At 44.2% G+C, this 14,165-nt stretch overlaps 1 protein-coding gene across 1 annotated transcript in view; it reads left to right on the plus strand.

Moving 5' to 3' along the window:
• RIMS2 (regulating synaptic membrane exocytosis 2) overlaps positions 1 to 14,165 on the plus strand; it is a 1,513,920-nt gene that overhangs the window by 917,512 nt on the left and 582,243 nt on the right. The window contains exon 12 of the mRNA XM_069220600.1: positions 3,391 to 3,503. Within this exon, the coding sequence (XP_069076701.1) occupies positions 3,391 to 3,503 (113 nt within the window). The remainder of the gene's footprint in view (positions 1 to 3,390; positions 3,504 to 14,165) is intronic.

Here is a 14,165-nt window from a genome sequence, read left to right on the forward strand (position 1 = left end):
TGGGGGGGTGTTTGCTTTGGAAGTGTGTTGAGGGAGTTTGTGGGGGTGAATGGAGGTGTGGGGACATGTGTGCATGTGTGTGCTGGCAACAGGAATGGGGATTCCTGTTACCGGGTGGGTTACTGCCAGAGTTTTCGTGGCGGGCTGACCGCCACGGAAAGCCTAGCGGGATGCAGCCTTGTAATCCATCCAGCAGGCTGAGACCTGCCCCCGGGCTGTAGGTGCTCACCGCTGGCCGCATCGGTGTGACAGTACCGGCAGGCCAGGTGGCTTGTGGAGGTTTGGCTTCTGCCAAACCCCACAACGTGTAATGTGGCGGTCTTTACCACAGCAAGGCTGGCGGTCTGATGACCGACAGCCTCATATTGAGGGCCTGAGTCTGTGCCAGTACTTATGCACTATATGTTATATTCTGTGTATTAGAAAGAAATATATTGTTTATTTTGCCACTGTGCAGCTTTGGAAAAAATTGGTTCCTTCTGATTAATTATACAATATGTTTACTTTGCTAGAAGTTAGCATGTCAAGAACTTCTAGACTCAAGACATATGCGATCAATCAAGTGCATTAATATACACCTTAATGAGTTCTTATGTCTGAAGGATATGTTTTTAAGTGTGGGGTGAAGCACCTAGGGACATTGGCCAACATATTCCAATACTTTGTAGTATTTAACGCCTAGATAGTGAAATGATATGAAGGGGGAATGTGATGAGGTTAACATGTGCTATTATAGCCTTAGAACCCGCCGTAGCGGGCTCTACCGGCTATTAAAGGCCCGCTCCCCGCGTTAAATGCCCGAGCCGAAGGCGAGGGCATTTAACAAGGGAGAGGGACTTTAATAGCCGGTAGAGCCGGCAACGGCGGGTTCTAAGGCTATTAGAACATTCTGCCACACAGGGCAGAATGTTCTATTAAAAAAAAAAAAATTCACGGAGCCCGAGGGAATTAAAATCCCCTCGGGCTCCGTGAGGCTTTGTTCACAGCTGTTGCTGTGAACAAAGCGAACATTGGAATGTTGGCGCTGCGGGCTTTTACCGGCCTGTAAAAGCCCGCAGCACTCCATTGTCTCCAATAGAGGCCCCAGCATTCCAATGTTCTAATTGTTATCAGATGTCTCCTCGTTTCCAAGTCTAAATTATTACAAATATTTTAACTATTGTGCTAGAACAAGCACGACTATACGTACCAGCAAGGACCCCAGAGGGTATTTTTGATAAAAACCTTTTAGCAAATAATGGTATTTAGTCTACATTTTGCCATATTGTTTCGCTGTAGAGAGTATTACACATAGGGAGCATAGATCAAGTTTTAATATGAATTTGGAACTGTATTTGCCTATTTTTAACGTAATCTATATTTACGTTGTTTAAATTGAGAGTAGGAATAGGGTAATAATGCAGTTATTTAATAATTATTTTTTCTTTAAGTTTCTGTTAACTTCTTGGGCCTTTAGCTGGGCCCCAATACTAATGAAAAAACATAATAATAAAAAGGATATCGCTTTTCTACGTACCTTATTGTGTATGGGAGGTGCTGGATCAGTGCGGTGTTTGCAGTGCTCAGTGGTGGTTGACAATTGTTTGTAAGTGTTCAAAAATAGTTGTCAAAGGGAAAAGGAACTAGTTTAGCTGACAAACAAAATAAAAGAGACAACCCTGGTATTTTCCGTTTCCTTTTTTTAATCACCACTGAACAGTAACAATTAGTGAAATACTGGACTGTGATGTTCGGGTGTGTGTAGTAAAATTAGGTGAACAAATTAACTGCATAGTTAATAGAAAAGTAAATAAACACGCTTTGCTTTGTTAAAAACGCATTTGACGTGTAGAACGTTTTTTGAAGCTGAAAAATGTAGCTAACAATGGGCACTTACTGGAACTAGAACATAGGGATTTGTTTACCTTTCAAAAATAAAATGTTGACTAAACCAGGATAAAGATTTGCAGAGAGCTTTAGCACTATCACTGTCTAAATGCACCGTTATACTCGGAGACTAACTAGCTCCGGGGAAAGAAATTACCGAGAACAAGGACGCCCACGGATGTAATCAACATTTCACAGGAATTAAACACTTTCATCAAAAAATGGAAACTATTTCATCCCTATGAATTACTATTTTCATAGCATTGCATTTAGTGCATTCAAAGCAGCAAAACAATCACACATTTACATATATAAAAATATATGGTGCAAGTTCTATGAGAGGGAAAGCGCAGAGGACATCCAAAAATGCACGCTTAAAGAGATGGATCTTTGGGAATAATACTGCTTCTGTAATTATTATATGCAAGCATGGAACACAGTACATCTATCGGTTCTTGTGGAGTAAAATTCACACTCTTCGCAGGATACTATGGCTATTTGTAGACTGGCAGCACTGTGGAGTGCAAATGGCACCACATATACTCACTTTCTTACCTGGAGGACCCAGGATACAGTCTTATTCCACACTCTAGTGGTAGCGGGTCTGGTGATCCTTGGAGAGATTGCTGGAAGATTATTAACATCTCAAACTAAGACTGCAGCTGCAGCCAAGAGTTGCTTATCCAAGCTGGATGACCAAACATACTATCTCAACATATCAGTCAGTCTACACTTCCCTATTGTGCATGCCAGTTCTGCTGTGCCCTCCTCTCGCCCCTTCCGGGCAGGTGCATTATCCGCCTCCTGTATTGCAGTGTTGCAGTGCCTCACAGGTCTTCCAGCCTGCTGTTTTAGCTGCATGGTTCTTTTATTCTGCTACTCCAGCCCTGCAGCTCAATTTTAGAGACCTGGGCCACCTACATAACAATTTTTATTTACCTTTTGACTTTTTCACCCTGCCATCCCTTACCTGATGGCACTCCTCTGTTATTGCAGTAATCACTAAGACAGTTTCTTCAGAAGGAAGCTGTTCATAAACTCAAAGAATAGGTTAAATGGAAGATGTTTGTTTCCTTCTAATGCCACAAAACTGCTATTGAATATGATTGTACCCTCTTATGAGCTAAAAGTGCTTAAACTGGAAATCTGAACCTCTACAAGCCTCGCTTCAGCAAGAATGCGAGAGAACTGTACGTTTTTACCTGACTCTCTTCATATATACACCTGGGGTGGTGTTAGGGAAGGAATATAAAGATGGAAAACCCATGGCTCTGGAAGGAAGGTTGCATATTTTCAGTCCATCAGGTGTTGAGCAAGAAAAGTTATTTAATAAGAATCAGAGGGTTTGTTTTCGCATTTTGAAACTTAGCTCGTGAAACCTCAACTATTCAAGAGACTAGGAACTATGCACACTGGGTATTACAGTATTGAATTCTTATCATGGTGATTTATTTGCTCAATATGTGCTGCCATACATGTTTATATTATGTCTTAAGTTATACTTTTATACTTAAATGCTTGCAGGTTCTAGCTCTTTTGAATCACAGAAACCAGATCGCCCGTCTATATCAGTGACTTCGCCCATGAGTCCTGGCATGTTGCGGGATGTTCCTCAGTTTTTGTCTGGACAACTCTCAGTATGTAAAACATTTGCTTCTTCCTCTTATATTCTTTATTTTAAATGATTCTTTAGTTAACATTTACAGAGTCCTAGTCACAAAATATAGGTCTTGGATTTAATTATTTTTAGAATGCCATGTTTAGTGAACAGCAGTAAGAGTAGACTTTGACTTTTGTGAAATGATGATTTTTGTATTTTTATTAAGAAACATCAGTAGTATTTATTTTGCCACCTACAAAGGTATTTGCTAAGCGATGTGCTTAAATGATCTGACGGAGATGTGCTAACTTCATTTTTGAATGTGATATTTTAATATCTCTGAGCTTTTGTCTACAGGGAGTGCAGAATTATTAGGCAAGTTGTATTTTTGAGGATTAATTTTATTATTGAACAACAACCATGTTCTCAATGAACCCAAAAAGCTCATTAATATCAAAGCTGAATATTTTTGGAAGTAGTTTCTAGTTTGTTTTTAGTTTTAGCTATGTTAGGGGGATATCTGTGTGTGCAGGTGACTATTACTGTGCATAATTATTAGGCAACTTAACAAAAAAAAATATATACCCATTTCAATTATTTATTATTACCAGTGAAACCAATATAACATCTCAACATTCACAAATATACATTTCTGACATTCAAAAACAAAACAAAAACAAATCAGTGACCAATATAGCCACCTTTCTTTGCAAGGACACTCAAAAGCCTGCCATCCATGGATTCTGTCAGTGTTTTGATCTGTTCACCATCAACATTGCGTGCAGCAGCAACCACAGCCTCCCAGACACTGTTCAGAGAGGTGTACTGTTTTCCCTCCTTGTAAATCTCACATTTGATGATGGACCACAGGTTCTCAATGGGGTTCAGATCAGGTGAACAAGGAGGCCATGTCATTAGATTTCCTTCTTTTATACCCTTTCTTGCCAGCCACGCTGTGGAGTACTTGGACGCGTGTGATGGAGCATTGTCCTGCATGAAAATCATGTTTTTCTTGAAGGATGCAGACTTCTTCCTGTACCACTGCTTGAAGAAGGTGTCTTCCAGGAACTGGCAGTAGGACTGGGAGTTGAGCTTGACTCCATCCTCAACCCGAAAAGGCCCCACAAGCTCATCTTTGATGATACCAGCCCAAACCAGTACTCCACCTCCACCTCCACCTTGCTGGCGTCTGAGTCGGACTGGAGCTCTCTGCCCTTTACCAATCCAGCCACGGGCCCATCCATCTGGCCCATCAAGACTCACTCTCATTTCATCAGTCCATAAAACCTTAGAAAAATCAGTCTTGAGATATTTCTTGGCCCAGTCTTGACGTTTCAGCTTGTGTGTCTTGTTCAGTGGTGGTCGTCTTTCAGCCTTTCTTACCTTGGCCATGTCTCTGAGTATTGCACACCTTGTGCTTTTGGGCACTCCAGTGATGTTGCAGCTCTGAAATATGGCCAAACTGGTGGCAAGTGGCATCGTGGCAGCTGCACGCTTGACTTTTCTCAGTTCATGAGCAGTTATTGTGCGCCTTGGTTTTTCCACACGCTTCTTGCGACCCTGTTGACTATTTTGAATGAAACGCTTGATTGTTCAATGATCACGCTTCAGAAGCTTTGCAATTTTAAGAGTGCTGCATCCCTCTGCAAGATATCTCACTATTTTTGACTTTTCTGAGCCTGTCAAGTCCTTCTTTTGACCCATTTTGCCAAAGGAAAGGAAGTTGCCTAATAATTATGCACACCTGATATAGGGTGTTGATGTCATTAGACCACACCCCTTCTCATTACAGAGATGCACATCACCTAATATGCTTAATTGGTAGTAGGCTTTCGAGCCTATACAGCTTGGAGTAAGACAACATGCATAAAGAGGATGATGTGGTCAAAATACTCATTTGCCTAATAATTCTGCACTCCCTGTATAGTTATGGATTGGAATCTTGCATTTGCTGCAAATTATGCATTGTGTGACACATACTGAACTGTATATGGACAGGTATCAGAATTATTTTTTTCCACTAAAGCTTTCTAAACGACATTAACAATGAGAGTGAACCCCAGGTCTTTGGTGCTTACCCAGGTACATTTTATGTTTCGTATGCTTGATGTGAACTTTCCCCAGTCCCTGGGACTGCCTCCATGGACAAGCAAAGCAAGGCCAAAGAGAGGTTTCAAGAGTCCGCTTCTTGTAATATAAACAGGCATAAGTATGCCATCCTATCAATCATTCATACTGGTCTAACGTTGGCAAAAAATATATGCTTGCAACCGCCAGCTGCCTCTGCCATTTTTTTCATTGCACTCTCCTGTTGAAATGTAAAGTAAAATACGTGTAAGTCTCCAACATCCTTCTGAGTTCTTCTTCACCCTACTTTCCTCAAAACAAGGCCAGACCCTGTGATAGGCAGCTGCCTTGACAGTCTGAATGCTGATAATGAGCATCATCACCTGCTTCGTTTCTGCTCAATACAGGCTTGTGGAAATCTGGGCAAAGGCAGAAAATTGCTGCTGATGATAGCCTCACCCTACATATATTCTGTAGTCTGAGAAGACCCATGGGTGGCATGCAAGGTGGCCGTAGGACAGGTGGTAGCATTGTACTTTGGTTATATAGGGGTTACAGCAAAACTGTAAACAATTCTATGCCTGTACTTTAAGGTCTCATGGAAGTAAGCTTGTAAATAGGGACTGGTTTAGCTAGTTTACTTTGACATTAAACACTTTCAAGCAGTATCTGCCTGGGTCTCAGTGTGGCTTTGAGTAAAGGACTAATGCAGCAGTTTCAATGACCTTAAATAGAGTAATTTCTGGAAAACATGCACAAAAATAGTACTGAGCTCATAAGCAATGATATTGATGTTAATTAGGGTGCTGTATACTGTGCTTTTACCTTAGACATGTATGTAGAGGTTTAGACATCCGTTTTCAAATACCCCTTCTTTGAGAAACTTTTATAAGTACCACAGTGTTACAAATTAAGTAATTAGGAGCACCTCTCAGTCTTTCCTTACTGTATGGGTTTAACCATCTGAAACTGTAAATAGACAATAACATTATGTGAAATCTTCAAACAACTCTTCTCCCGAGCTAAAGAAATGTGGATATATTTGAGAGTTGAGATCCACAAAAAATAAAATACGCATATTTCTTCCCGGGATATTTAATCCAAAATCAAATCTCATGCAGATTATGTAGGGAACCCTAGTTTTTGCTTCAATAGTGTCAATGAGAAGCACTGTGTAAACTCATGCTTTAAAGCACTGCCTCTTTAGAAAAAGCTTTGAGACAAGGAAAGACTTTACTTAAGGATTTATATATTCACACATAACCCATCCTGATGTCTTTTTAGGTAATGTAGGATGCTTTTGCAAAACAATTTTAACCTCATTAAGAAGTGGACCAGTGAGTAAATTTACAGCCCCTTTGATGTGCTGTAAAATAAAAACAGACATTCCTTCATGACGATTTACTCATCCTTACAAAATTTCCCATTCTGTTAAGTCTTTCTTCTTAAATCAAGATGTAATCAGAACACATATGTTTGTAAAATGCCTTATTGCCTATCAGTTAAAGGTGCTATATGTAACTTTTCGGAGTAATTTACTCAAGATTGTCCTTCACTTTCAGAAGTATACATTCCATTTAGTTATTTTTAGTTGCAAATGTTCTAGGTGAATTTTAGAAACCAATTCAAGCATAAAGTTGGTCTTCAGTGAGAGGTGTAGTTATTTTTTTTCTCCAGTTTCTCGATTCATTCCTTCGACAAATGGCTAATGGGATGCATTTTAGTATTATCAATGTTTACACCATTCTTAGTAAGTTACTGGTCAACAATGTTGTTTATGTTGCTAGACGCAATATAACACAACAGTGATTGTGTTGATTGATAATAGGTAAGCAGGCTCCTGTGAAGCCTGTCGATTTTCCAAGCTGGGCATTCCTCATGAGACAGTGGTTAACCCCTTCGCTGCCAGGCCTTTTCCCCCTCCTGTGGCAGGCCTTTTTTTGCCTATTTGGGGCAGTTCGCACTTAGGCCCTCATAACTTTTTGTCCACATAAGCTAGCCAAGCCAAATTTGCGTCCTTTTTTTCCAACATCCTAGGGATTCTAGAGGTACCCAGACTTTGTGGGTTCCCCTGAAGGAGGCCAAGAAATTAGCCAAAATACAGTGAAAATTTCGTTTTTTTAAAAAAAATGGGAAAAAGTGGCTGTAGAAGAAGGCTTGTGGTTTTCCCCTTGATAATGGCATCAACAAAGGGTTTGCGGTGCTAAAATCACCAGCTTCCCAGCTTTCAGGAACAGGCAGACTTGAATCAGAAAACCCAATTTTTCAACACAAATTTGGCATTTTACTGGGACATACCCCATTTTTACAATTTTTTGTGCTTTCAGCCTCCTTCCAGTCAGTGACAGAAATGGGCGTGAAACCAATGCTGGATCCCAGAAACCGAAACATTTCTGAAAAGTAGAAAAAATTCTGAATTCAGCAAGGGGTAATTTGTGTAGATCCTACAAGGGTTTCCTACAGAAAATCACAACTGAAAAAGAAAAATATTGAAATTGAGGTGAAAAAAACATCAATTTTTCTCTACGTTTTACTCTGTAACTTTTTCCTGCAATGTCAGATTTTCGAAAGCAATATACCGTTATGTCTGCTGGACTCCTCTGGTTGCGGGGATATATAGGGCTTGTATGTTCATCAAGAACCCTAGGTACCCAGAGCCAATAAATTAGCTGCACCCTGCAGTGCGTTTTCATTCTATACCGGGTATACAGCAATTCATTTGCTGAAATATAAAGAGTGAAAAATAGCTATCAAGAAAACCTTTGTATTTCCAAAAAGGGCACAAGATAAGGTGTTGAGGAGCAGTGGTTATTTGCACATCTCTGAAGTCCAGGGTGACCATACTAGCATGTGAATTACAGGGCATTTCTCAAATAGATGTCATTTTTACACACTCTCTTATATTTGGAAGGAAAAAATGTAGAGATAGACAATGGGCAATAACACTTGTTTTGATAATCTATGTTCCCCCAAGTCTCCCGATAAAAATGATACCTCACTTGTGTGGGTAGGCCCAGCGCCCGCGACAGGAAACGCCCCAAAACGCAACATGGACACATCACATTTTTTTTGTTAAGAAAACAGAGGTGTTTTTTGCAAAGTGCCTACCTGTAGATTTTGGCCTCTAGCTCAGCCGTCACGTAGGGAAACCTACCAAACCTGTGTATTTTGGAAAACTAGAGACCTAGGGGAATCCAAGATGGGGTGACTTGTGGGGCTCTGACCAGGTTCTGTTACCCAGAATCCTTTGCAAGCCTCAAAATTGGGCTAAAAAAACACATTTTCCTCACATTATGGTGACAGAAAGTTCTGGAATGTGAGAGGAGCCACAAATTTCCTTCCACCCAGCGTTCCCCCAAGTCTCCCGATAAAAATGGTACCTCACTTGTGTGGGTAGGCCTAGCGCCCGCGACAGGATATGCCCCAAAACACAACGTGGAGACATCCCATTTTTTCACAGAAAACAGAGCTGTTTTTTGCAAAGTGCCTACCTGTAGATTTTGGCCTCTAGCTCAGCCGGCACCTAGGGAAACCTACCAAACCTGTGCATTTTTGAAAACTAGAGACCTAGGGGAATCCAAGATGGGGTGACTTGTGGGTCTCTGACCAGGTTCTGTTACCCAGAATCCTTTGCAAACCTCAAAATTTGGCTAAAAAAACACATTTTCCTCACATTATAGTGACAGAAAGTTCTGGAATCTGAGAGGAGCCATAAATTTTTCCTTCCACCCACCGTTCCCCCAAGTCTCCCGATAAAAATGATACCTCACTTGTGTGGGTAGGCCTAGCGCCCGCGACAGGAAATGCCCCAAAACGCAATGTGGACACATCACATTTTTTGAAAGAAAACAGAGGTGTTTTTTGCAAAGTGCCTACCTGTAGATTTTGGCCTCTAGCTCAGCCGGCACCTAGGGAAACCTACCAAACGTGTGCATTTTTGAAAACTAGAGACCTAGGGGAATCCAAGATGGGGTGACTTGTGGGGCTCTGACCAGGTTCTGTTACCCAGAATCCTTTGCAAACCTCAAAATTTGGCTAAAAAAACTCATTTTCCTCACATTATGGTGACAGAAAGTTCTGGAATCTGAGAGGAGCCACAAATTTCCTTCCACATAGCGTCCCCCCAAGTCTCCTGATAAAAATGATACCTCACTTGTGTGGGTAGGCCTAGCGCCCGCGAAAGGAAATGCCCCAAAACGCAATGTGGACACATCACATTTTTTGAAAGAAAACAGAGGTGTTTTTTGCAAAGTGCCTACCTGTAGATTTTGGCCTCTAGCTCAGCCTGCACCTAGGGAAACCTACCAAACCTGTGCATTTTTTAAAACAAGAGAGCTAGGGGAATCCAAGATGGGGTGACTTGTGGGGCTCTGACCAGGTTCTGTTACAGAGAATCCTCTGCAAACCTCAAAATGTGGCTAAAAAAACACATGTTCCTCACATTTCGGTGACAGAAAGTTCTGGAATCTGAGAGGAGGCACAAATTTCCTTCCACCCAGCGTTCCCCCAAGTCTCCCGATACAAATGATACCTCACTTGTGTGGGTAGGCCTAGCGCCCGCGACAGGAAATGCCCCGAAGCACAACGTGGACACATCCCATTTTTTGACAGAAAACAGAGCTGTTTTTTGCAAAGTGCCTACCTGTAGATTTTGGCCTCTAGCTCAGCCGGCACCTAGGGAAACCTACCAAACCTGTGCATTTTTTAAAACTAGAGACCTCGGGGAATCCAAGATGGGGTGACTTGTGGGGCTCTGACCAGGTTCTGTTACCCAGAATCCTTTGCAAACCTCAAAATTTGGCTAAAAAAAACAAATTTTCCTCACAATTCAGTGACAGAAAGTTCTGGAATCTGAGAGGAGGGACAAATTTCCTTCCACCCAGCGTTCCCCCAAGTCTCCCGATAAAAATGGTACCTCACTTGTGTGGGTAGGCCTAGCGCCCGTGACAGGATATGCCCCAAAACACAACGTGGACACATCCCATTTTTTCACAGAAAACAGAGCTGTTTTTTGCAAAGTGCCTTCCTGTAGATTTTGGCCTCTAGCTCAGTCGGCACCTAGGGAAACCTACCAAACCTGTGCATTTTTGAAAACTAGAGACCTAGGGGAATCCCAGATGGGGCGACTTGTGGGGCTCTGACCAGGTTCTGTTACCCAGAATCCTTTGCAAACCTCAAAATTTGGCTAAAAAAAAAACATTTTCCTCACATTATGGTGACAGAAAGTTCTGGAATCTGAGAGGAGCCACAAATTTCCTTCCACCCAGCGTTCCCCCAAGTCTCCCGATAAAAATGGTACCTCACTTGTGTGGGTAGGCCTAGCGCCCGCGACAGGATATGCCCCAAACCACAACGTGGACACATCCCATTTTTTCACAGAAAACAGAGGTGTTTTTTGCAAAGTGCCTTCCTGTAGATTTTGGCCTCTAGCTCAGCTGGCACCTAGGGAAACCTACCAAACCTGTGCATTTTTGAAAACTAGAGACCTAAGGGAATCCCAGATGGGGCGACTTGTGGGGCTCTGACCAGGTTCTGTTACCCAGAATCCTTTGCAAACCTCAAAATTTGGCTAAAAAAAACACATTTTCCTCACATTTTGGTGACAGAAAGTTCTGGAATCTGAGAGGAGCCACAAATTTCCTTCCACCCAGCGTTCCCCCAAGTCTCCCGATAAAAATGGTACCTCACTTGTGTGGGTAGGCCTAGCGCCCGCGACAGGATATGCCCCAAACCACAACGTGGACACATCCCATTTTTTCACAGAAAACAGAGCTGTTTTTTGCAAAGTGCCTTCCTGTAGATTTTGGCCTCTAGCTCAGCCGGCACCTAGGGAAACCTACCAAACCTGTGCATTTTTGAAAACTAGAGACCTAGGGGAATCCAGGATGGGGTGACTTGTGGGGCTCTGACCAGGTTCTGTTACCCAGAATCCTTTGCAAACCTCAAAATTTGGCTAAAAAAACACATTTTCCTCACATTATGGTGACAGAAAGTTCTGGAATCTGAGAGGAGCCACAAGTTTCCTTCCACGCAGCATTCCCCCAAGTCTCCCGATAAAAATGATACCTCACTTGTGTGGGTAGGCCTAGCACCCGTGACAGGAAATGGCTCAAAACACAATGTGGACACATCACATTTTTTCATAGAAAACAGTGCCTACCTGTGGATTTTGGCCTCTAGCTCAGCCGGCACCTAGGGAAACCTACCAAACCTGTGCATTATTGAAAACTAGAGACCTAGGGGAATCCAAGAAGGGGTGACTTGTGGGGCTCTGACCAGGTTCTGTTACCCAGAATCCTTTGCAAACTTCAAAATGTGGCTAAAGAAACACGTTTTCCTCACATTTCGGCTACAGAAAGTTCTGGAATCTGAGAGGAGCCACAAATTTCCTTCCACCCAGCGTTCCCCCAAGTCTCCCGGTAAAAATGATATCTCACTTGTGTGGGTGGGCCAGGTGCCTGCAACAGAATAAGGCCCAAAACTTGTAGAGATAGAGGGGATAGCACAGCAAGTTTATAAGGACATATTCTTTTATACATCTTTAGACTGACTCTGCTTTGGGGACCCACATAAGTGAGGTGTCATTTTACTTGGGAGACTGAGGGGAACACTGGGGAGTAGGAATTTTGTGCTGGAGCGGTGATCCTACTAAGAAAAGTCAGGAAAATATGCTTTTTTAAGCAAATTTTGAGGTTTACAGAGGAGTCTGGGTAAGAAAATGTTGGGGGAGCAACGCAAGCCACACCTCCCTGGACTCCTTGGGGTGTCTAGTTTTAAAAAATGTCTGGGTTTGGTAGGTTTCCCTAGATGAAGGCCGCACTCAGGACCAAAAACATAGGTGCCCCCCCAAACACAGGTAGTTTTGTAATATATCATTTTGATGTGTCCACATACGTCTGTGATGTGCCAAACACTAAAATAGGAAAAGAAACGCACTTAGGTTATTTGAAAAAGACCCCTCACCCACCAACCAAGTTGGTGGCATGCTTCATCCTCGGGGACCCACCCGAGGCACCTAGCGTGTCACAGGTGTGCTGCGACGCCTGATTACAGCGGAGCAGGTTTTGTCATTTTTACCACACATACTGGTTGGATTTGGCACGAGGGTGAGTGATGGTTCAGTGGATCAAATTTTATTAACAAGAGATTTCACAAAAATGAAATGCACTGTTAATAACTGAAAGGCAAAAAACTGAACCAATGACTCACAGCTCGTGAGCTGTAAAGCCGCGACAAGGCACCAACCGCTTTACAGTCCATTCACACACCTTTCATACATGACACGCACAAGACCATTCACACCGCCAGCCACGGGCCCAGCACATTACAACACTCACATCGACAGACTGCGCCACTCAAGGGCCCATCACTTACATACGCCCACATGCCTGATACAAGAATCACACCAGCTGATGGGAGTGTGGACTTGCGTTTGGCTGGCACTGCCAGCCAAGCGGCACCCCACCCACACCGCCAGCCAAGCCCCACCCCACGCACACCGCCAGCCAAGCCCCACCCCACGCACACCGCCAGCCAAGCGTCACCCCACGCACACCGCCAGCCAAGCGTCACCCCACGCACACCGCCAGCCAAGCGCCACCCCAAGCACACCGCCAGCCAAGCACCACCCCAAGCACACCGCCAGCCAAGCGCCACCCCAAGCGCACCGCCAGCCAAGCTCCACCCCACGCGCACCGCCAGCCAAGCCCCACCCCAAGCACACCGCCAGCCAAGCCCCACCCCACGCACACCGCCAGCCAAGCCCCACCCCACGCACACCGCCAGCCAAGCCCCACCCCAAGCACACCGCCAGCCAAGCGCCACCCCACGCACACCGCCAGCCAAGCCCCACCCCACGCACACCGCCAGCCAAGCGCCACCCCAAGCACACCGCCAGCCAAGCGCCACCCCAAGCGCCACCCCAAGCACACCGCCAGCCAAGCGCCACCCCAAGCACACCGCCAGCCAAGCTCCACCCCACGCATACCGCCAGCCAAGCGCCACCCCACGCACACCGCCAGCCAAGCGCTACCCCATGCACACCGCCAGCCAAGCGCCACCCCAAGCACACCGCCAGCCAAGCGCCACCCCAAGCACACCGCCAGCCAAGCTCCACCCCACGCACACCGCCAGCCAAGCCCCACCCCAAGCACACCGCCAGCCAAGCCCCAACCCACGCACACCGCCAGCCAAGCCCCACCCCAAGCACACCGCCAGCCAAGCCCCACCCCAAGCACACCGCCAGCCAAGCGCCACCCGACGCACACCGCCAGCCAAGCCCCACCCCATGCACACCGCCATCACTTTTTTTTTGTTTATAAACAACAAAGAAACCACTAACTAATTATAAAATAAGCACAAAACTACAAACACAAAAGCTCTAACTAAATACATGACAGAGATGCCAACCGTGAAACATATGAAAATATAAAACAGACAGCTTACGCTCACGGTATTTCCCAGAAGTTTTTCCTTGTGTGGTAACTTCTAAAACAGCTGGGTACACACAGCCCAGGCTTTGAAGGGCATTCGGGGCAGTACATCCGGCTCTCCCTCCGGATTAATCTCCGGGCACATACTCTACATTTCTTTGTGGGCAAGTCTTTTTTGGGAGTGGGAGGAATGTGATCTG

The sequence above is a fragment of the Pleurodeles waltl genome, chromosome 2_2 (assembly GCF_031143425.1).
Source record: "Pleurodeles waltl isolate 20211129_DDA chromosome 2_2, aPleWal1.hap1.20221129, whole genome shotgun sequence".
NCBI classification, from domain to species: domain Eukaryota; kingdom Metazoa; phylum Chordata; class Amphibia; order Caudata; family Salamandridae; genus Pleurodeles; species Pleurodeles waltl.